The sequence below is a fragment of the Perissodus microlepis genome, chromosome 3 (assembly GCF_051167445.1).
Source record: "Perissodus microlepis isolate ML-2025 ecotype Zambia chromosome 3, ASM5116744v1, whole genome shotgun sequence".
Classification (NCBI taxonomy): Eukaryota; Metazoa; Chordata; class Actinopteri; order Cichliformes; family Cichlidae; genus Perissodus; species Perissodus microlepis.
The window spans coordinates 51,299,880-51,324,232 of record NC_140463.1 but is presented as its reverse complement, the minus strand read 5'-3'; the positions used below and the strand labels follow the sequence as shown (position 1 = coordinate 51,324,232).

The 24,353-nt window shown below is 42.5% G+C and overlaps 2 protein-coding genes and 1 long non-coding RNA gene across 3 annotated transcripts in view; all 3 read left to right on the top strand.

Moving 5' to 3' along the window:
- LOC146391826 (protein NLRC3-like) overlaps positions 1 to 24,353 on the top strand; it is an 83,343-nt gene that overhangs the window by 57,117 nt on the left and 1,873 nt on the right. The window lies entirely within an intron of this gene.
- Positions 1,841 to 6,889, top strand: LOC146391828 (uncharacterized). Its single transcript, XR_014798947.1, has 3 exons — positions 1,841 to 1,950; positions 6,545 to 6,676; positions 6,761 to 6,889. It is a non-coding gene; the product is annotated as an uncharacterized LOC146391828 (long non-coding RNA).
- Positions 6,969 to 10,466, top strand: LOC146391827 (protein NLRC3-like). The gene is made up of 3 exons (XM_084909734.1): positions 6,969 to 6,978; positions 8,759 to 8,983; positions 9,100 to 10,466. Exons 1-3 carry the CDS (start codon positions 6,969 to 6,971, stop codon positions 10,449 to 10,451), a joined length of 1,587 nt encoding a protein of 528 aa, XP_084765860.1. The 3' UTR covers positions 10,452 to 10,466.

Here is a 24,353-nt window from a genome sequence, read left to right as displayed (position 1 = left end):
TCGGCCCACAGTCTGGCCTCCAAGTTCATCAGGTAGATTGAATCCACCTGTCCAGGGTCCGCAACCCTAGCCATCATTTTTACCAAGAATCCTTTGACACAGGGAATGATACAACAACCACAGGTGACCAGTATCCCTAAAAGTATGGCCAAGGAAAAAAGTGCTGACATGGCCAAACCTTTCCACCATCCAAACACGGATGCCACCCAGGACTCCACTGGGTTTCCGATACCTGAGTGCTCATACCTCGTTTTAGACAAATTTTCAGGCCCTCCAGAGCTCGGGTTACTGAGCCATCTGGGGCAGTATTATTGGGGATAAAGGTACAGCATAGGTCTCCGAACATGGCACAGACGCCCCCTTTCTCTGCCAACAACAGGTCAAGGGCCATTCGATTCTGCACTCCCATCAGCGAAGTCGGATTATTCTGCAAACCCTTCCATGGCATCCCTGGTAAGGTTAGAGAGTCTCAGCAAGTTATAATGAACATAGTTAATGCGGTCAACTTTCTTATTAGGCGTTATCCAAAGGAATATACTTTCAAACCCCGAAGCATAAACCCCGAAGCATAATATATAAAATACTACCAGAGTTTTTCCTTTGAAAGAAGCTCCTTATGTCCATTCTTGTATATCAGTACATTACTGAAACCAATTTATTTAGCCGTGGAGGGAAACAGCTGAAAATATGAAATAAACACACATGTAAGCTAAGACTCTCTAAAGAAACAGCATTGTTGTTTTTTGGCTTTTCATTTCGCCATTTGTTGATTCACTTGAAGAGCAAGTAACGTAATATGGGTCAAGTGATCAGTTTGATATCAATCTTTCGTGATACACCATCATATTTACATTATTTGTACAGTACGAATGATTTGCTTTGGTACCTGGTCGAACTTCAGTTCTCCTCTGTCTGCCTGGCTGCGTTTCTCCAACAGCGCACTCGCAGGCAGCAGCTGCCCCGCCCCGCTTAGTGCCTGAGCTCGGATCATACCAATATTAGGGGGGATTTACGCACAGTCGTAAATTCCCACAGTGTGCACTATGTGCTTCGAATATTGTGTGTAGTTTTTTGTTTTATACAGTTGTCAGCCAGGCATCTAACTAAATATTACACTCCAAAAGACCCCGGGCTTCTGAAAAAACAACCCGGGCTTAAGCCAAGTAAGCCACCCCCCCGCTCCATCATGCAGTGACATCATGCAGTTTGTGCTTTGACCTCCAGAGGGCGACAAATCAGCACAGACAGAGAGCTCCATTCAAACTTTGCTGCCATCAGTAATAATTCTTCAAATATAATCATCAGTGTTTGAGCAGTTATGATATCAGGGACAATCTAGACATGTGTGACAATACTGAACATGTCACATGACACACCTCATTCATGACTTCAACAGGTTGAAATGAGCTTTGAAGAAACATTCAGTGAAATAAATCTTTCATGGATTCATGTGAGCAGCAGATGAACTTTGTACCAACAACATCTTCAATAACAGAGTCTGAATGAAGCTCAGGTGTTGATGCTGCTCACTGATTGGACGGTTGGTTTCAGCTCTGCTCTCAGTCTTTACTGCACAGGTGAAGGTAGAAAGTGTGACTGGATCTATAGACTGGAAACAGAGAAACATGCTGAACATTTGAAGCTTTGCAGCAGAAATGTTCATGTTACAAATACAGCAGAGCTGATCTGGGATCAGTGTGTTCACACCTGCAGCTACAACAAGGTTTCATGTCTCCACACGTCATCATGTGAACTTTACTCTGACTCAGTCTGAGCAGTCAGACGGCATATTTTTAAAGTTAACACATCAGCACACACAGAGCTGAGCCCCTCCCACCTGTGCTGAGTTTCAGGTGGAGTCCCGCCTCCTTCCAGGAAGCAGCTCACCTGTGTGTCCGTGTTTAGTGTCCAGGTGTGGAGTGGAGCTTGTTGTTGGTGTGTGAAGAAACTGTAAGTTTGCTTTGTTTCCTCCTTTAACAGTTTGTCTTTAGGAACTTTACTGTTTGTTCAGCTCATGTTTGATTTCTTCACACAACAAACTGTGTGTGTTTGTATTTCCGGTCTCTCCATTAAAGTCAGTGTGTAATGTTTTCCTGGCTAACATCAGCTGTGTGCAGCTTAGTTCCAGCACAAATCTGCCGCTCCATAGTTCACGGTGACGGACTCACAGCTGGACCAACGAGGCCGAGTGTGGCCCCCACTCTGAGCTACGTTCGTGTTTGTGTACTTGGAGTTTGTACTTTGTGAGTTCACTCAGAGCCCACAGAGGACGCAGCGTACGTGATGACGTCACAGCCCTTTACCTCCTTTACTGTCACTGTGATTAATATTTACACAGGAGACACCTGCAGAGCTCTGACGCTAAGCTAGCCACACAGCTAGCCACACATGCTAAGGCTAAGCTAACACTAAGCTAACACTAACGGTGTGTTCACACCGAACGCGATGGACGCGAATAGAGCATAAGGTTTACATGTAAAGTCAATGGAAAAGCGCAATGACACGCGATTGCGGGTCCCGCAAAAATTCGGAAGCAGATTTGCATCGCGAAAACACCAAAACGCGTGAAACGCGCGTCAGTGTAGCGCGTCTGGCGCGTTTGACCACGCGCATGAGTTTTTGTGTTGCGTTTTGCGTCTACCGCTCGAGTTGGAAAAATCTGAACTCCAGCGTCAAATCGCGCCGCGATAACCAATCAGGAGCCTGGTGACGTGGCTGTGACCTAGGTCAAAGGGGCAGATCCAGCCAAAGCCCTTCATTCTTCAATGGAGGGAAGGCTAATCAGTGCTGTAGCAAACAACCTGGAGCCGTACGACACCAGCTGCTTTCTGTACAGACAGGAATATAAAGGACCGAGCTTGGAGGAAGATATGTGAAGAGATCCGGCAACCTGGTAAGTTCATTCATTTCTCTTTTGAAAGTTTTCTCTGACCCGGGGAAGCCGCACAAAAGCTAGCAAGCCACCGCTATTTTCCCACTGACTACAAATACCGTTCTGCTTTTATGCATGTTGTCATATAGGAATATATTTTGTTTATTAATAAACAGCACACAGTGGTCCCGCTGTTCATCCGTCACTGCTTCGCTTTTTCGCTTATTTTCTTTTTCTTTTCTTTTTTTTGCACCGTACAGCATTGCATTCTGCAGCCTGATTGACAAATCTCCCCCGTGTTGTGTCTCCTGCGCTTGGCAAATTTATCATGTTTGGTTTTGATAACCATCACGTCCAATAGAAAAAACAGCACAAAAACACCCATAACTATGACCCTCATTCGGAAATACACACCTGCACCGCGAGGAAAAAGGCGCACAAAAGTGGCAGGCAGATGAAGACAAAACGCGGCATAATAATACTTTTACGTTTTGCAATCTACAAAGGTTTGCACTTTGAGAATCAATTGTGAGAACTGTGACCAATGTTCATGTGTGTGGGGAAAACAGTGTATAAAGTGCGTGGCGAGGGGCTAGTTATTCTGAGAACCCCTGCTGCAACAAATGAGGGACCACTGTATATACTTTCTCTGATTATTATATTCAACCTGTTAACATTTAATACTGTATTGATAGAGCCAACTGATTCTGCAGCAGAGCATCCCCTGTTGCTTCTCCTGGCTCCCCAGTCTCTGAGCTCCTGCTGCTGCACCCACAGGTATGTACAGCAGCACTGATACCTTTTTAGTCGGTGGGATTGCCTTGTGATCACCTTTACTAAATATCTACAACCAATCTGATTATATCCTGTTTTTGTTTTTTGTTTTTTTCAATGTTGAAATTAAAATCTAGTAGCAGCCTTCTCATTTCTTTGTTTTGTGCTGTTTTACAGGCCCACAGAGGAGGACAGCTCCGAGGCAGATGAGGGATGGGTCCCAGGACGGTCCATCGGCGGTGGAGCTGGCCATCCTGGTGTCCCTGAAGAGGCCACACCAGTCTCCAATGGAGCAGTTCCTCCTCAGCCTTGTTCCTGCTCTGGAAAGCAGCTGGGTCCTTTTTATTCCTGTCTCTCTGTAAATACTTATATTTTATATATTTATGTTTAATGTTTTTCTGTTTGAGAATTTTAATATTATTTCAAATAAATTTTTATAATGACTAATGTCTCAGTTCTACTAGACTTGACACATGTAGAATTTATTTCATATTATACTAATGACAAAATATACTAATACAGTGGGATGCAAAAGTTTGGGCAACCTTGTTAATAGACATTATTTTCCTGTATAAATCGTTGGTTGTTACAATAAAAAATGTCAGTTAAATATATCATACAGGAGACACACAGTGATATTTGAGAAGTGAAAAGAAGTTTACTGGATTTACAGAAAGTGTGCAATAATTGTTTAAACAAAATCAAGCAGGTGCATAAATTTGGGCACCACAAAAAAAGAAATAAATATTTAGTGTATATCAATGTGTGTGTCTCCTATATGATATATGGGGTGCCTTCGTCTGGACGTGCTTCCCATCCAGAGCTCCACAGCAGAGAGGGAAGTTCCAGCGCTCCTGGAATCCCTCTGTGATGGACCGCCAGTCTCCAGGTGAAGGCACAGCCATGAGGTCGTCCACTAGACAGTCCCAGATGGCCGTCGCTACCTGGGGGATGATCTGGCTCACCGTGGACACGCCGACTCTGTAACTGAACGCTTGGTCCTGAAGGAGTCCCCGGTGACAAGGAACCTGGACAAAATTGTTCAAAATTAGTATTATGTGTACTGCAGTTACAAAATACATTATTCAAATTCCAAAATACTTTTGTGATGTCAGATTTAAATCACAAAACTTAAATCTTACATAAAACATTTTGTAATTATAAGGATAATTACAAAATGTATATTAGATAATATCTAAAACAGTTGTGTTTTGTTTTAACTTTAACATATCATAATTTGATTGGTAGCAACTTTTTCCACTACAGTGTGCCAATCACTCATAATTCCTAAACATGTCAATCAGGTAGGAATGAAGTAAGACATTAATAGAAATAAAGAGTTGGATGTTGACATGTAGCCCTTTTCTTGCTTAAATCATTAATATTTTAATAAAAATTAACCTGTGATAAGACAGCTTATCAAGATAGAACCATGTAACTAAAGATGAACCAAACTGTTCAGTTTTATCTAACTCTGTTTTAATAAAGGCTGGTGACCCCTGTTATAGAGTCTGACAGCTGCAGGGATTATATACAAATATTCAACTATACCAGAATTAAACCAGGTCTAAATAAAAAGGAGTGAGTATCACTACAAAGGTTAACTCAGTGGTCCTAATACCAGTTTGATATCAGCAAACACCGAGCGCATACATTGATATGACACCACAGCCATGCTATCATTGCAAACACTGATAACAGCATAAATCGAATTAAATCGGGACTTGATGAGACCTGAGTATCACTAGAAATATTATAAACAGTCGTCTCCGTAGCACAGTTTGCTATCAGTAAACACCGAGAGCATTCACTGTTAGCATAGCACATCCATGTTAGCAGTGTATAAATGGATGGTTTAGCATATATTACCACAGGTATCAATAAAGGACTACCGTATTAAATACTTTTACTAACCTCAGGCAGATGGACAGGCGCTCTGCAGGTGGGATTGAGCGGCTGTAGTTGGTGTCTAGGCGGGCGATTCTGGGACCGACGCGGGAAAGCAGGTCCTCAAACTGGCCGGTGATATCGCTGGAATCGGCCGTCATCCAGGCGCAGCTCCTGGAGCAAACGGTGAAACTCACCAAACTGCTCACGCCTCTGGAGGACCTGATGGACCCAGGTACGGCGAGGACGTCTTTTACGCCACTGCTCTGCTCTCCACAGTACATAGAGAAGGGAGACTCTCTCTTCAAGCGCTAGCTCGACAGCTGCCATCTTGCAAAGATACCGTCTGGCACAACTTCCTCCCACATTTCTGGTTCACGCGCGTCAAATATTTTGACACGCGATGGATTTTTCTTGGACACGCGTTGAGACGCGAATGTGCACGCGTCAAATTAGGGGCGTTTGGGGCGTTTTTGTTCGCGTCCATCGCGTTCGGTGTGAACACACCGTAAGAGTTCCTACAGACAGGAGTTAAAAAGCTGCTTTTAGTGTGTAATCAGAATCCAGGACTGAGAGCAGCAGCAGAGCTGATGGATGATGAATTACTGGATGGAAGAAGCTTCTCATTAGCAGTGAATCAGTGTGTGTGCAGTTCTCTGCAAACTCAGCAGGAATAATTAGTGTGAAGCTTTAACTCTGCTGATCCTCTTTGAATCCTGGATCAGCTGAAATGTTTAAAATGTTGTTCACACGTGTTGAACTGACTGAAGCTTCCAGTCACAGTGAATCAGTGTGTGTCAGTGAATGCATCGTGTGTGCTTCAGGCTCCATCTAGTGGACTGATAGTAGAGCAGCTGATGGCAGCTTCCTCTGCCTCACACTGCTGTCTGACTGCATTCAGCTGACACTGAGATGAAGCAGGAAAGAAGCAGCTGATATTTGGACAGCACACATGATGGAAAGGAGGATTTCAGTTGATGTGCACATGAATGATTTGTGTTTCCTCTGCAGGTGAAGGTAGAAAGTGTGTGTGAGCTGATGTGAATTGAGCAGCATGGATCAGTGTGAGGACAGAGAGGAGGGAGTCCCTCCCTCTAAAACCACTCTGTGTGGGGAACATGAGAGCCAGACCAAAGCTCAGAGGTGAGATGACCATCTCTAACTGTCCATGACTCTTCTCCATGTCACAGCTCAGCACTCACATCACTGCTCCATCATTATTCACAGGAAGAAACAAGGAACTAAACGTAAACATTAACCTGGACCCAGCTGTGTGTCCTTAAGGAGTGACTGGTCTGAAGAGCGCTTCATTTATTTTAAATCCCAGCCTGTGTCTGCTGCAGAGAGGTGAGCTGTTAGTAAGATGAACAACAACAACAACAAACTTTATTTATATAGCACATTTAAAAACCAGTGGTGTACCAAAGTGCTTAACATGCAAGAGAGTAGGATGAAGTAACAGGGAAGGATGAGGGCTATGGCAAGGTACCAAAACATGCTAGCAGGTTGACATTAAAACACAAAAGCGAGAGAATTTCATAGAAAAGCATAATGAACCCTTTGATGTCAGTTTGGTTCCTTCCACCTGTCCTCGCCCTCCTCCTGCTCCACATATATCAGACCACATCAGTGGTCCTGGGCTGACGTTGTAGTCCCCACTCACAAGTCTCAGAGCTGTTTCTGGTGCAAGGTGACTGATTAGCCTCAGCACCCAACTCCAGATTACAGAGTTGTTAAAACTGGTTTTATTGACACTGAATCTGTTTATTCCTTTCCCCTAAACCCACAGAGTCCATCCCAACTGCTCAGGGAGCCAAATCCTAACAGCTTTTTATTCAGTCTTGTCTGAGACACATGCAAAGTTATCAGTGTCTCTGACCACAAATGAATTCTGTTTAATGTCCAAAACAGCCTGCGAGGAACAAACTAATGTGTGAATATTTTTCCAACTTTACCAAAGTCTGGCACAGATATTTTTCTACATTGGAGAATGATGGGAATAATCCCCCAGTTCAGCTCAGAGTGGGTCTGCATAAATAAAGGCAAACATGACACACAGTTATATATCTCTATATAAAAGCCATTTATTCCTTTGGTTTGTATTATTAAAAGAGGAGGGGTCAGGGGAGGGTCCATGTTTATATAGGCAAGGAGGGAGGAAGTCTGAAAATACAGATGTGATAAAGACAATGAGAATAGAAGAATCTCGCACATAAATAAATAATGAATAAATATATAAAAAGGAACTGCTGGATCCAGTGTGGACATATAGAGTCACCAGGAGAACCCAGAGATGAACAGAAGGTGATTTGTTAGCGTTCCCTTTTTTCCTTTCCTTAGTCCTTCTTACCTCTCCTCCTTCCTTGTAGTTGTTGTTTGATTTGACATTAGGACCAGTGTACAGTGTGGGTTCCCCTCAGACTGAGTGGGAGTGGGCTGGCCCACTGCATGACCCCCTGACTGTGACAGAGTCAATGGTGGGTTCATTGTAATAACTAAGAGTGGGAACACCGATCTTCTCCTCTCGCTCCCTCATCGGCCCCTCTCAAAAGTTAGAAAAAAAAGACCAAAAAAAAGATTTTCTGTTGCAGATATGCTTCCAATGCTAATGCTAAAGACTTCATAACAGATGCTCAGCTGGGACAAGAACTACATCTTGTGTTGTTCAATAATAAAGAACCAGCAAAGATGTTTGGACTTGTATGTGTTTGATCCTGCAGCTGGAGCAGCTGTCAGAAACCACATCTGTAATGTGGCACCGAGTACAGTCTGACTGACAGCTGGGACACTTTTGTTTTAGCTGCTTAGTTTATGCTGGAGGGGAACCTGCTCATCTTGGATGTGTTTCTGTAACTAATCAGCTACTTCTGTAAAGTAATGAAAATGAACTAAACCAAGCTAATCTGCACACTGACTGGAAAACATTCAGGATGCCCTCTGATGGAAGGCTTTTACTGTGAAGTCTTTGCAGGAAGTTTGTATTCACAGAAAACTGTTGGCAGATCACTGAGTGTCTAATGAGGCAGGCAGACAGGAAAAGCAGCTCATTAGTGTTGATGAAATCAAATGAAGCATCACTTTGCTTCCAGACTGAACGCTGCCTTCAAACAGAAAAGTATCTCCACTTTACTCTGTGACCATCAGAACTTCTGCACAATCTTTTACATTTTGATATTATAGAAACAGTCAGTAAATGATTTTAGTGATAAAGAAATGTGTTCACAGAGAGAGGAAGAGGAAGAGGAGCGGTGTCTGTGAGGAGGAGCAGCTGTCCTGTGGATCTGAAGGATCCAGTCTCTACCAGCTGTGGATACTGGTTCTGCAGACAGTGCATCTCCTCATACTGGGACCAGTCTGCTTCATCAGGAGACTCCTCCTGTCCCCAGTGTGGAGAAAGATCCAGAAGCAGAGCTGGACTGCAGACAGCCAGTCAGAGCAGCTGTGTACAAAGTAAGACTGAACATCTGTCTGCTGATGGACTCATTTCTGAAAACTGGACTTCTTGTGTTGTTCAGACATTGAAGAGTTTTCTTTCTCTTTAGTCTCATTGTTTTTCTTTCTTTCAGCAGATGTTGGTCTGCAGGAGGCTTTAGATGAACATAAGATCAGTCTGAGGAGGAGATGTGAACGTGTGACTGAAGGAAGTGATGAAACAGGAAGTAGAACCCTCCTCAACACCATCTACACTGAGCTCTACATCACAGAGGGACAGAGTGAAGAGGTTCATACCCAACATGAGGTGAGGCAGCTGGAGACAGCTTCCAAGATGGACGCCCTCCATGAAGCTCCAATCAGGTGCCAGGACATCTTTAAAGCCTTACCTGACCAACAGAGACCCATCAGAGTGGTTCTGACCAACGGCGTGGCTGGTGTTGGAAAAACCTTCTCAGTGCAGAAGTTCACTCTGGACTGGGCAGAGGGCTTGGAGAACCAACATGTCAGTGTGGTGGTTCTGCTTTCATTCAGGGAGCTGAACCTGATCAGAGATGAGCAGTACAGTCTTCTGGAGCTGCTCCATGTTTTCCATCCAACATTACAGAAGGTCACAGCAGAGAATCTGGCTGTCTCTCAGCTTTTGTTCATCTTTGACGGCCTGGATGAAAGCAGACTTTCATTGGATTTCACCAACAGGAAGCTGCTGTCTGATGTCACACAGAAGTCATCAGTCAGCCAGCTGCTGACAAACCTCATCCAGGGGAATCTGCTTCCCTCGGCTCTCGTCTGGATAACTTCCCGACCTGCAGCAGCCAATCAGATCCCTCCTACATGTGTTGACAGGCTAACAGAAGTACGAGGCTTCACTGACGCCCAGAAGAAGGAGTACTTCAGGAGGAGATTCAGTGATGAAGAGCTGTCCAGCAGAATCATCTCCCACATGAAGACATCCAGGAGCCTCCACATCATGTGTAGTATCCCAGTCTTCTGCTGGATCACTGCTACTGTTCTGGAGCACATGTTGACTACAGAGCAGAGAGGAGAGCTGCCCAAGACCCTGACTGACATGTACTCACACTTCCTGCTGGTTCAGACAAAGAGGAAGAAGAACAAGTACCATGAGGGACATGAGACGAGTCCACAGGAGCTGACGGAGGCTGACAGGGAAGTTCTTCTGAAGCTGGGGAGGCTGGCGTTTGAACATCTGGAGAAAGGAAGCATCATGTTCTACCAAGAAGACCTGGAGCAGTGTGGTCTGGGTGTGACAGAGGCCTCGGTGTACTCAGGGGTTTGTACAGAGATCTTCAAAAGAGAGTGTGTGATCTTCCAGAAACCAGTCTACTGCTTTGTTCATCTGAGCCTTCTGGAGTTTCTGGCTGCAGTCTACATGTTCCGCTGCTTCACCAACAGGAAGACAGAGGTGGTGCAAGAGTGCTTGGGTAAAGACTACAATGAGTCTGTGTGTAGTGTAGTGATAATTTAAAACCTTGTATGTGAGCAGCAGGATTTTGAATTCTGGATTTAACATGAAGTCAATGAAGGGAAGCCAAAACAGGAGAAATCTGCTCTCTCTTTCTAGTCCCTGTCAGGACTCTTGCTGCAGCATTTTGGATTAGCTGAAGACTTTTCAGTGAGTTTTTTGGACATCCTGATAATAATGAATTACAGTCGTCCAGCCTGGAAGTAATAAATGCATGAACTAGTTTTTCAGTGTCACTCTGAGACAGGATATTTCTAACTTTAGAGATGTTGCACAAATGGAAGAAAGCAGTCTTACATATTTGTTTAATATGTGCATTGAAGGACATGTCCTGGTCAAAAATGACTCCAAGGTTCCTCACAGCGTTACTGGAGGCCAAGGTAATGCCATCCAGAGTAAGAATCTGCTTAGATACCATATTTCTAAGATTTTCAGGGCCGAGTACAATAACCTCAGTTTTATCTGAATTAAGAAGCAGAAAGTTAGTGGCCATCCAGGTCTTTATGTCTTTAAGACATTCCTGCAGTTTAACTAATTGGTGTGTGTTATCTGGCTTCATGGACAGATTAAGGTTATCTAATAACGGTTATTATATCTTATCTTATATTTCCTGCCCATCACTTTTAACCAGTCAAATAGATGCACATTGTCATATAAAACTTTGTATACTACTAAGTCAGATTACTCTTTTTTGGGAAGACTGGCTGCAGTAGATCTAAGAACTGGAGGAACTGTTTTGGCTATGATTCCTCAAGGTGTCAATGCTGGCGTGGCAAGCCGTGTGGAGGTAAAACCCCAAATGCAGGAAGAGGTTGTGATGAGGGCAAGCTTTATTTATTCACAGGAAGTGCAGAATACAATAGGAGCCGAGATGGCATATGCAGAAACTCAGGAAACTCTACACTGGGAAAACTAAGAGACTGAACTGAAACCTGAATCCATAGGGAGACACGGAGAGAGAAACTTCAGGGAGGAAACACAGGGAGTGGCTTTCAGGGACCCTAAAAGCTTTCATCAGGAACTCAATGGGAATGTGGCATACAACACAACTTGCCAACTTCTACCCTGTAGCACAAGTCACCAGTAAGTGTGGGATCTATTGAGGAGATGCTCTGTCTCCACTGCTGTTCTGCATAGGCCTGAATCCCCTCAGTGAGATCATTAACAAGACTGGCTACGGCTACTGGCCTCTCCCTTCCTTCCCTCCCCATCTCCAGCTGCCTCCCTCTTCCCGCTCCACCACAATCACCCACACATGCAGGGCCTTGGGGTAAAGGTGTGTCACCAGGGTGCAGGGGAGGCATCCCCCCCTCTGTCCCCTTCTGGCTTCTTGTGCCTCAATTTTATCTAACAACTTAGACATTCACATTACTCACACTCTCGTAACACATACATGTAGGATCTTGGGGGTGGGCACGCTACACGGACTCCAAAAGACCATCAGGGTGTACACCTCACCCCTGGCATCGTTGCCCACCTCTCAATTTTAAATACACGTAGACATTGAGGGCTATCAGGAGGGGCTATGCGCTTACCTGCTGCTCTCTGGCAGGTAGCTCCATGCCCTCCTGGGTTTTAAATGCACCTTAGAACACACATGTGTTTTTGAACATTCAATGTTACTCAAAACACTCTGCACACTATTCCAAATAACTGGTTTGAAACTGGTTACTTTTTAATTTTAGATTTCATTTTAAGTACTTAATGTGAACTTTCAGCGCTCTGCATGGTAGGCTGCATGGTGAGGCTCAGATAAGATAAAATAAGGACTTCATGATTCTTCTTAGGTAAATTCACTTGTCACAGTAGCAATAATAAGTGCTTAAAACAGACACAAGAGTAGAAAAAAAGAAAAGCAAAAAATACAAATAAAAAACCGAAGATAAAAGTGAATTACACAGACAAAATCCAGATTTGGCATTTGCAAATTAAGGATTACTGGTTGTTCAAACAATTAAGACTAAAGTTCCTATAGTCTCACTTGACAGCGGGGTTGTAGTGTCTGATAACACATAACATCTTGAGGTCTCAATGTGGACTTTGAGTACATTTGCTAGCCAAGGCTAAATACTGAGAGGGTCAAAAATGAAGGGTAAAGAACATCTGACTGTACGTAAGGGTAGCAAAAGTGATAGACTGAGGTTGTGCCAAATATGTTAAAGTTAGGGTGATTTGTTAGAGAATGGTACCCCATGGGTGCCGTCTGCAGGTTATAAAAGAGAGTTATGTTCATACGTTCTTTTGAGATTCGTTTTACAATTTGACTTTCAGAACTCCCTGGGTTGTGTGCAATCTGTGATGGGCTTGTTTGGAATAAATCCTCCTTTATTCAAATAACACTTTCTCAGGCTCTTCACAGAAGAAGAATCCTCACATAAGCATGTGCTACCATTTTGAACCAATGTACACATTTACCATCACTGACCCAACTAGGACCTACATTGGATGCCCACCCATATGGATTTGATGTTAGAAACCCAAGTGGGTCCCATATATACTAAACAATCTTGAGCCCATGTAAAATATATGCCCATATTAATTTAACATATCCCATTTGGGGCCCACATAGACATGTTTTCAGGGTCTGACTTCCATTTGCCCATGTGTGACCCATATAGTTTGGCCAGGTAGGCCCCACCTGTGTCATCGATACTAAAACATATATTGATTACATAACTTTGCCCCACCTGGGGCACATAACAACAGCCTATCCTTAAATGACTGTGTTTGCCCATGTCTATCCCAGGTGGAAAACCCAAGTGGGTCCTACATGTCTTTCCCATTTTGGACCAAGTTAAGTGTTTCCCATGTTTGACCCAGCTAGGACCTACTAAAAGTGCTCACTTGGGATGGCCCATATGGGTTTAATGTGAAGAACCCAAATACCAGGTGGGGCCCATATATACATGTTGGCTGGGCCTTGACCTTTCCGGAATGTTCGGAATTCCGGGATGCGCCATAGTTACGGAATGTTCGGAATTCCGGAATGCGTTCCGGAATGTTCGGAATTCCGGGATGCGCCATAGTTACGGAATGTTCGGAATTCCGGAATGCGCCAAGGTTCCGGAATGTTCAGAATTCCGGGATGCGCCAAGGTTCCGGAATGTTCGGAATTCCGGGTTGCGCCATAATTCCGGAATGTTCGGAATTCCGGAATGCGTCCCAGAATGTTCGGAATTCCGGGATGCGCCATAGTTCATAGTGTCACAGTTCATGTTTTTTGCCACTTCCCTCTTAGCTCTGAGTCCCCTAGTTCATAGTTGCTGCTCTGTTTTCAGCCTCTCATAGTTCATGCTCTTAGCTCCTGCTCAGCTTTTATTGATATTAACTCTCCTACAGTCCCTCTTCCCCTCCTTCTCATTTGGTACCACCACCTTGACCTTTCCGGAATGTTCGGAATTCCGGGATGCGCCAAGGTTCCGGAATGTTCGGAACTGTGACACTATGAATTATGGCACATCCCGGAATTCAGAACATTCCGGCACCTTGGCGCATCCCGGAATTCCGAACATTCCGGAACCATGGCGCATTCCGGAATTCCGAACATTCCGGAACGCATTCCGGAATTCCGAACATTCCCGAACCTTGGCGCATTCCGGAATTCCGAACATTCCGGAACCATGGCGCATTCCGGAATTCCGAACATTCCGGAACGCATTCCGGAATTCCGAACTTTCCGCAACTATGGCGCATCCCGGAATTCCGAACATTCCGGAAAGGTCAAGGTGGTGGTACCAAATGAGAAGGAGGGGAAGAGGGACTGTAGGAGAGTTAATATCAATAAAAGCTGAGCAGGAGCTAAGAGCATGAACTATGAGAGGCTGAAAACAGAGCAGCAACTATGAACTAGGGGACTCAGAGCTAAGAGGGAAGTGGCAAAAAACATGAACTGTGACACTATGAACTATGGCGCATCCCGGAATTCCGAACATTCCGGAACGCATTCCGGAATTCCGAACATTCCGTAACTATTTGCACCAAGGTTCCGGAATGTTCGGAATTCTGGAATTTCGGAATGTTCGGAATTCCGGAATGCACCATGGTTCTGGAATGTTCGGAATGTTCGGAATTCTGGAATGCGCCATAGTTCCGGAATGTTCGGAATTCCGGAATGCGCCATAGTTCCGGAATGTTCGGAATTCCGGAATGCACCATGGTTCCGGAATGTTCGGAATTCCGGAATGCGCCATAATTCCGGAATGTTCGGAATTCCAGAATGCACCATGGTTCCGGAATGTTCGGAATGAGACTTCAATAAGGTTATAGCCCCTATGACTCAAATCAAGTTAAAACGAGAAATAAATTCATAAGTTGAATTATGTCATATGGAAGAAAATGTTGAGTAATGAATGATGAATTTAAGCTATTTGAATTTGTACAGCTGTTTTTCAAATATGAAGTCTGTATGACTTGGGCGTGGCTGGTGCATAGCTTTCATGATTTATATTAATAAATAGCAGGGACTTTATACTTGGTTGTATTTAGAACTGTTAAAAATAATTAAATATAAGCAATTAACATTTAAACTTCTCACAAGAGCATTTTCAGCATCGTATCAAAGAAAAACAACACCTGGAGAACAAGCTAAAAGAAAGGCAAGATATTTATAAAGATTGTTTTTGTTTTGCCCATACTTATCGTTGATGATTTCAAATAGAACATATGAACCATTCCGTGGTCTTAGCGTTTCTCTGCTGCACGCAGAAGTCGTTGTGACCCACTGCCAGCCTGTGTTGTCTTGTGTGTGTGTGATTGTGTGTGTTTTCCACTCTTTCCATGTCAAACAGAATGGACTCAGGCGCAGACTCAGGCTCTTGAGGATAAGAGTGCACTTTTTGGTATTTTGTGCTTCTGGCGCACTGTAATTATGTTCTTATGCAATGGGGGAGTTGGATAAGCCAGGATAAGACAGTTTTTTGACAGTCTTGCCGTAACTTAAATTTTCATTAGACATCTTTTTTGAAAGAAAAGTACCTGGTCTTGCTCGTGTTTACCTGTTGTTGGCTCCTAAAGGTGGTACAGAAGAGTAAAACAGAGCCAGAATGCCGCCAATACAAAAGTAAAAAAAACTAGCTTCACTGGTGACGGAAAAGGTAAGTGACTCATGCTGCAGGTGAGATCAGATGCAGGAGATGTAGCAGAAAGAAAGCAAATGGTAGCTTAGAATTTAACAAAAGGTTTTTTTCAAGGTCCCATTGTTCCAAATATACCAATCAACTGTCATATAATTAACCATATCTTATCATAATGAGTGTTGGGTAAGTTACTGTTAGAGATATTCTTTTATCAAGGACTCAGATATAATGAAATAACACTCAGACACTTCAGCAGTTTAACGTGCACGGGTGAGAGCTCAACGGAGACTCACACCCTGCAGCAGCTCTCTGCCTTTATTTATACACAGCATGAAGCATACAAAAAAGAAAATAACATGCTTATCTAGTCAACCAGGCAGGTGTGACTTCTCAAAACGTTGTGTTCTCTACAAGGTCGTTTCTTATTCTTGGGTGGCGGTTTCCTGTTGCTGACAGATAATGTGACGGCAAACAGTTTCCGTTATAGAGCAAAGAGCCAGCGGTTAATTGTGCAGCTGGTTGAGTACAAACAGAAATATAAACACTCTTAGCTGATTATTATATGAATAATAAAACCTTTAAAAGCAAAAATCCTTTGACATTCCCTCCTGTTGTTTAGATTTCTTTTATGACAGTACTGTTATATTTTTCAGTTCATAACCTCATGTCTGAACATTTTCGGTTTGAACGTCATGAAACAGTCCTGTGTTCAATTAGACTAGACATCACTATATGAATCATCTTTCAAAACTTCTTCCATTTGAGACAGTGTTACATAAGCGTTGATAGAGGTCGTCACCATGTTTGACACCATTTTCTTCAGACAGGGTATTACACATGTTGTGAAAACACATAATAGTAAAAGCAAAAATCCAATACAAACAAGTCCTTTAATCAGTAGGGACTTCCATGGACCACCTAGCAACCATGTCAACCAATCTTCAGTGCTTGTGACATAGTCTTGTTGTTGAGCGTCCTTAATCTTTCTCAAGGCGTTCAGAGCGTCAGTCATGTTTTGTGAATGCACATTGTCTGGGATGTATGTACAGCATGTGGTGTTAAACAATACGCACAAACCTCCTTTTTCAGCTAGAATCATGTCCAGTGCGACTCTGTGTTGCATCACTACAATGTGTATTGCGTCGATTTCTTCATTTTGCGCCTTGTTGATTTTCATTGAGGAACAATCCAAATCGGTAGTCAAGTGTCTCGATCCTGAGCATGTTTTTTCCAGCTCCCACCCAAGGGAACAAGGAGTGGAGGACGATCTGTGTGCACCAGTACTAATTTCAGACCACACCTTCAAGATCACAGCAGAGACACACACACGCACATCAAGAGCAAAGCGTGAAGTCGCTGAAGTCGCTAAAGTATTGCCACATGACCCAATCTACGGATCAGATGTGCCTAAGAACTTCAAACTATAGAAACTCCCACCATGCTGTCAGAGAAGAGCTGATGCTGATGCTTTTGAAGCATTCATGTCGTTGGATGTTTGAGCTGATAAATGGTAGATCTGAAATCTCTAGATTATTGCAAAGTGCTTGCTCTACATCTAGCCAAGGTTCATCTAAGAGGGTATGTTTTAGCCATCCTGAGATAAACTGAAGCCAGTTGGCTAAGAAGTAGTGCTGAAAGTTAGGTAGTTCTAATCCTCCTTTATCCTTGGTCTTTTGTAGTGTTTTTAACACAGGGGCACCACAGGGGACTGTCCTCTCCCCCTTCCTCTTCACCCTCTACACCACAGATTTCAGCCACTGCACAGAGACCTGCCATCTTCAGAAGTTTTCTGATGACTCTGCGGTGGTTGGATGCATCAGCAGGGATGATGAGACAGAGTACCGGGCTGTGGTCGACTCCTTTGTCACGTGGTGTGAGCAGAATCATCTGCAGCTCAACGTGGCAAAGACCAAGGAACTGATCGTGGACTTCAGGAAGACCAGGAAACACTTGACCCCTGTTTCAATCCAGGGGGTCAGTGTTGACATTGTGGAGGACGATAAATACCTTGGAGTACACATTGACAATAAACTGGACTGGGCTAAAAACACCACAGCACTTTACAGGAAGGGCCAGAGTCGTCTCTATTTTTTGAGGCGACTGAGGGTGGTGTCGGAGAGGCGGATGCTGTCCAAGATAAAGACAATGTTGGATAACACCTCCCACCCACTCCATGACATGCTGGTCAGTCACAGGAGCACGTTCAGTGAGAGACTGAGACTACCGAAAAGCACCACTGAACGACACAGGAAATCTTTCCTGCCTGTGGCCATCTCCCTGTACAACGCATCCACTTAACACACTGGTTACTGCTACAACTACACGTTTCTTTTCCAGCTATTTATTTATGAGTGACTTATGTATGTATATATATGTATATATTGTACTATTCTTAGTTAGCGTATTGTCTGTCTTGTCTTAATGTTGGTTTATAATGGAGCACTGTAACAAAAAATAATTTCCCCCAGGGATTAATAAAGTATTCTGATTCTGATTCTGATTAAGCTTATATGTGGGGGTTTATTTTTCCAAAGGAATTTGGACATACATGAATCTAGAGATCTGTACCAATCTTGTGGCGGTTTAGTTGGGATCATTGAGAATAAATAATTTATTTTTGGTAAAACCATCATTTTTATAGCGGCAACCCTTCCCATAAGTGATATGGGTAGACATTTCCACCTAGCCAGATCACCTTCTACTTTCTTTAAAAGTGGGATATGGTTTAATTTAGTTAGATCTGCAAGCTTGGGAGAAACATTAATACCTAAATATTTTATATTTCCCTATTGCAGTGGTGTAGAAGAGGAATTATGGAAGGAGCAATTAATTGGAAGGACTGTAGATTTTGACCAGTTAATTGAGTAATCTGATATTCTTGCAAAAGAGTTTATCAATTCAATCACCCCAGAGATATTGGTTTGTGAATTTTGGAGAAAGAGTAACACATCATCCGCATAAAGGCTGATTTTATGTTCCACGTTCTTGCATTTTATGCCCTTAATTTCTGAATTCTGTCTAATTGCTGCTGCTAGTGGTTCAATAAAAATTGCAAACAGTGAAGGGGAGAGTGGGCATCCCTGCCTGGTGCCCCTCAGGAGACAGAAGCTGGAGGATGTCTGGTCATTTGTTCTGACACAAGCTGTTGGGGAGTTATATAATATTTTTAACCAGTTAATGAAAGAGGATCCAAAACCAAATTTGTGTAAAATTGCAAATAGAAATTTCCAGTTAACTCTGTCAAATGCCTTTTCTGCATCTAAAGAAAATATTGTAGTTTCAAGGTTTTTACTGCATGAGTAGTCTATCAAATTAAGTAATCTGCGTGTATTTGTTGATGAGTGCCTACCTTTTATGAAACCAGTTTGGTCAGGATGAATTAAAAGGGGGGTTATTTTCTCTAATCTCTTTGAGAGAGCTTTGCAGATTATTTTAAGGTCTACATTTATAAGGGATATTGGACGATAGCTTGAGGGATATAAAGGGTCTTTGCCTGGTTTTAGCAGGAGATTAATGTTTGCAGAATTCATATTTGATGGAAGTCTGCCCTTTTCTTTGATTTCCAACAATGTTCTGTAGAAAACTGGTGCTAGAATCGTCCAGAATTCTTTGTAGAATTCTGCAGGAAAGCCGTCTGGACCTGGAGCCTTATTATTGGGCATACTTATCAGGGCTTCCTGGAGTTCACCTGATGTCAGTGGCAAATCCAGTGCCGTTGCTTGGGTGTCTAATAATTTTGGAAACGTTATGTTGTCCAAAAACTGATCAATTTCCTTTTTAGATGGGTTTATTTGTGGTGAATACAACGTTTTATAGAAATCCCTGAAAATGTTGTTTATTTGTTTCGGTTCATATATTGTGTTCCCAGATGAATCTTGAACAGCACATATAGTTGTTTTTTCTTTATTTATTTTTAGCTGGTTTGCTAGAAATTGACCGGATTTATTACCATGTTCATAATTTTGTAAGCGTAGTCTTTGTACTAAGAATTTATTTATTTTTTTTTATCAATTATCTCATTTAATTCTAGTTTTGTTTTGCGTATTTTGTTCAATGTTTCCTGATCTTGGTGTGACACGTAGGCTTCTTCTAGTGATTTGACGGTTTTTTCTAATTCCTGAATATTTTTGTTTTCTTTTTTCTTTTTATGTGATGAGAAAGAAATTATTTTACCTCTCATCACAGCTTTCCTTGCTTCCCATAGAACAGAAGCTGATGTTCCGGGAGTGTCATTATAGTCTAAATATGAAGTCCACTCTTTTTTAAAATATTTAATAAAGTCTTCATCTTTAAGCAGTGATGTATTAAATCTCCAGTTTTTACTTGGCGTAGTATTATTCTTGTGCATTAGTGTTAAAGATACAGGAGCATGATCGCTGACAGCTATAGGGTGAATCTCAGTGTCTGAAATGTCGCTCAGCAGTGAGCAGCTGACCAAAAAATAATCCAGACGAGAGTAGGAGTGATGGACGTGAGAAAAAAGTATATTCCTTACTGGTGGGGTGAAGGGAGCGCCATGCATCGCAAAGACCAAAGTCGCTCATATACTGTTTGATTATATTTGTGGATTGCCAATTACGCTGAGTTCCTGCTGTATTGAGCCTATCCATGTCTTCATTTAGTCCAAGGTTGAGGTCGCCTCCAAGAACAAGTGTGCCATCTAAGTGTTCAGAGAGTGTACTAAAAAAACCGTGAAAGAATGAGGGATCATCAACATTTGGACCATATACACTTACAATACATATGTTTTTATCACGTATAGATAGTTTAATGATTAAGAATCTGCCCTCTGGATCTATAACTGTATCGAGTACTGTGAAATTAATATTTTTATGTATTAAAATTGCTACTCCCCTTTGTCTAGAATTATAACAAGCTGAGAACACATTAGGAAACTCAGGTGTTTTAAGTTCACTCGAACCTCTAAGAGGTCTGTGGGTCTCTTGTAAAAGGACATCTGCCTGTAGTTTTTTGAGTTGGTTAAATATTTTTAACCTCTTTTCTCTGGAGCCAGCTCCATTTATATTCCATGTAACGAACCTTAGTGCACCCATAGATGTCTGTGTATAACTAGGGATGTATGCTGTGTGTGTCGCTTAGACAGGTAGAGAGAATACATCACTTGAGAGAGAATACAGACCTGCAGACTTTTAATGAGAATCTTTGTTTGGCTTTAATCTGCAGATGAAGGAGGAAGATGGTGTCACATTTAGGCTTCCATAATGTCCACAGTCTGTCACTGAGATATGATCCAGAGTCAGAGTGAAGACACACATTTGGACTGTTTCCTATTTTGAATCTGACTCCAGAACATTTTGAATGAGGTCAGCTCAGTGAAGAATTCCAGCTGGAAAGATGATCTCTGTTTGCTACCTGCTGCTGTCAGGTACGACTTCACGTCCACACGCAGGAAAAAATCTGCTGACTGCAGAGGTGGGTCGAGTATCCAAAAATTGTACTCAAGTAAGAGTAGCATTACTTTAAAATATTATTACTCAAGTAAAAGTGAAAAGTAGTCGTCAAAAAAGTTACTCAAGTAAGAGTAAAAAAGTACTTGGCGAAAAGACTACTCAAGTAGCGAGTAACTGTTTTAAATGTCCGATTTATTTCTTAAATAAATGTTATCAGACAAACAAAAATAAATAAATATACAAATTTTACTATTTTCAAAAGGAATATATGTAAAGACATCAAAATAAGGCACAACAATTCTAATTTCCAGATTTCAGTTTTTCACAACATAAAGCTTTTTTCACCAATACCTACAGTAAATAATATAAATATATAAACAGTGCAAACAATTTCCAGTGACAAGATATGCTGTAAACTTTATATTCATTTTTGCTCCAAATGGCACAACAGCCTCAGAGAAAACAGAGCGAGGCATCTTCAACATATGTTCATACAAGGCAGCTCAGTTTACCATAAATTGTATGGGTGTGCATTTATTTCTGCATTTTTAGCAAAAATGTGCCATTTCTTCACTCAGTGAGGTGATGGTTAATGTTCTGTCCTTATTGTGCGTCCCTTTACCCAACTTGACAGACAGCTAACGGTTTCAATGAACATTGGAGGCGGAAGTAAGTTTAAGGCTTTTTACTTCATCAGTAGTTCAATGATTGACATCCTTTTCTTCCCGTAAAACTAAAAACAAACACAAAGTAAATGTTACAAGATGTCTTTTCCTTTTTACTCACACTTCTAGGATATGAACTATACTGTTATATAGTATGTGTAATCAACAGCGACTCAGTATTGATCACAATACAACTTAGCGAGTTTAGCTTCCTCAAAGATAAACATAGCAGATGAAATAACTGGTTTCTAAACAAATCTCTGTAATAGAAATGCACCAAATAAACTTGTAAACATGTTGTACATTAATACTCACAAGCAATAACTCTCCAAGGCAGAAACGTTTTAAAGAGCAACAGCATATTCTGCAGCCTAACAAGCGACCAGCTTCCTGTTTCCTCTACCCACAGGAACAAAGAAAAATCCTACCAAAATATAAGCTGGTGAGTATTCCCACTATGACCAGCAGAGGGTGCTGAAGAGAAAGAACCTATGCATGTCATAACAGTTAAGCTTCAGCAGCAGTTTGCTCTCAAGGTTCTTGCTGTGAAGCTGTAACTGTTTAGCAGTGAACATGAGTCCTGCATGACTAAGAAGTCCTTCACAAGCTCCAGATGCAGGAAGAACTGTATTGACTTTGATCGACAGCTTCTTGATGTGACGAAAGCCATGCAATAGATCCACACTTCCAGTGAATGGACATGAAAGGTACCTCTCCAGCTCCCCTGCTTCTGGCTTTCCTGACCCCATGGATCCATCATCTTCGTCGAATAGGCCGCTGTTTGTGCTGGCCTCATCCAGCTCTGTGTCTAGGTGATGTCTGATGAAGTGGAGACCTGTGGAAAGATGTAAGGTTTTCAAAAGAATTAGGTCTGGTCATTATAGTGCTGTATACACTGCCAAGCTGCAGATGTTTGTTTGGAGCTAGCCTCCAAAAGCTGGCCATACACTGTACGATTTTTGGCCCATTTTGAGCCGATTTCAGTCGTGCAACCGTTTTGGGGATCGGCCCGAGTTTTGCCTTAATCATGTGTGCATCGTATAGTATACATGGGGTAACGAAAAGCAGTTAACACCTCACGACCAGCTCCCAATCAACAATCGTATGGTCGCAAGATAATCAAACCTGTTTGAAATCCTGTCGCCCCTCAACGCAGCCTCTCACACTGCGCACGCACAAATACAGAAATCAAAGAGAAAAGGTGGAGCAGCACGGCAGTGCAGCGTGTGATCTGGACACAAGAGATGGAGGCACAACTTGTAGGATGAGGCAAGCTCATCTGAGTACGTAAGCGTAGAGCTGCCACCCAGGCAAAAGAAAAATAGAGCTATATCACGTTACAACGTGAAAAGTTTATTGTCATAACAATATACTTTTCATGTTCGTGCAATATACCTTTCACGTTTGAACAATATGTATATTGTACGAACGTGATAATTATGTATATTGTACGAATGTGATATTATATTGTTCAAACGTGAAAGGTATATTGTACTAACATGAGGCAGCTCTACGCTTCCGTATCCGAGGCTTTTAAATGTGGCCTCACAAAATTATCACGACTACAACAACCATGAAAAGAGTTGGATGGACATTGCTGCTCAATCACAGCTGCCTGGTCAATGTTTTCCATTAGTAATTTAGCAAAGTTGATGGTGTGTGTGCGTGTCTGTGTGAGTGAGTGAGTGAGTGAAAGACACAAAGAGGGAGAGCGAGGGACAGATTTCGTATGATAAGCTTCATGTTATGGACGCACAGTTTGAGCACTCAGGTCGCATCAGAGCATCAGGCCGTATAGTGTGAGACCCTGCATCGTGACCTATGAACTTCTAACCTCTGCGATTTAATTGTACAGTTTGAGCAGGAGCTGAATAACGTGACTGAAAAAATAAAATAAAATCGCAGTGTTTGCCCGGCTTAATGCAGACTGTTTAAACTAAACAAGCTGCTGTTTCACATAATAAACCCTGTCACCCGCAGTATTGCCTTCTGTTTTAACAGTTAAAGCAGTAGAGACGAGCTGTTTGCATGTGCATGGAACTCTAGCGTCATTAACCAGGCTAGCTGTTAGCTTATAGCTCACGCTAGCTAACCAGCGAGCAGTTAAAGGGACAGCCGAAGCTGCACAAAACACCCACAAACTTATCTCACTACAACGTAGCGCCGAAAATATGACTTGCAGCTCGAGCTTGACACAGCTGCTGTAACATAAGACTGAAATCCAGCTAACCACAGCTAAAAAGATATTTACAGAAAACTTACCGTTTCCTCAGGTTACACGAGTTGAGTTGTTTCATGCTGAAAAGTTGTTGTTTTGGCTCTCACTGAAGACACCGACGCTGAAGACATAGCTGTTCTTTTGTACTGCTTTTAAGCGAAACATTCTTTGTATAGTCAAAGGAGCTTGCAAAGAAAAGCGTCTGGACTTCTTTAAGTTACTTGAAGACGTTTCACCTCTCATCCGAGAAGCTTCTTCGGTTCTAAGGTCAAATGGTGGAGAGTCCCAGATATAAACCTAGTGGGAGTTTCCCCCCACAGAGGGACAAAAGGACCCCCTGATGATCCTCTAATCGCCTGAGCCAAGGTGTGAAACTGGGTGTGGGTCCCAATCAGCCAGAGTTTCGGGTGTGTTCATTGTGAAACCTGGCCCCACCTTATCGTGCGAATTCCTGAGGTCAGATGGCCCAGGATGTGAGTGGGCGTTAAGGCGTCTGGGAAGGGATCTCAAAACTGGATTATAGATGGCAGAGAGTT

Bases quoted from the DNA above. Each gene is read 5' to 3' on its own strand.
- LOC146391827 (XM_084909734.1), top strand. The intron at 8,984-9,099 runs GTAAGACTGAAC...TCTTTCTTTCAG, and splicing joins TCAGAGCAGCTGTGTACAAA to CAGATGTTGGTCTGCAGGAG.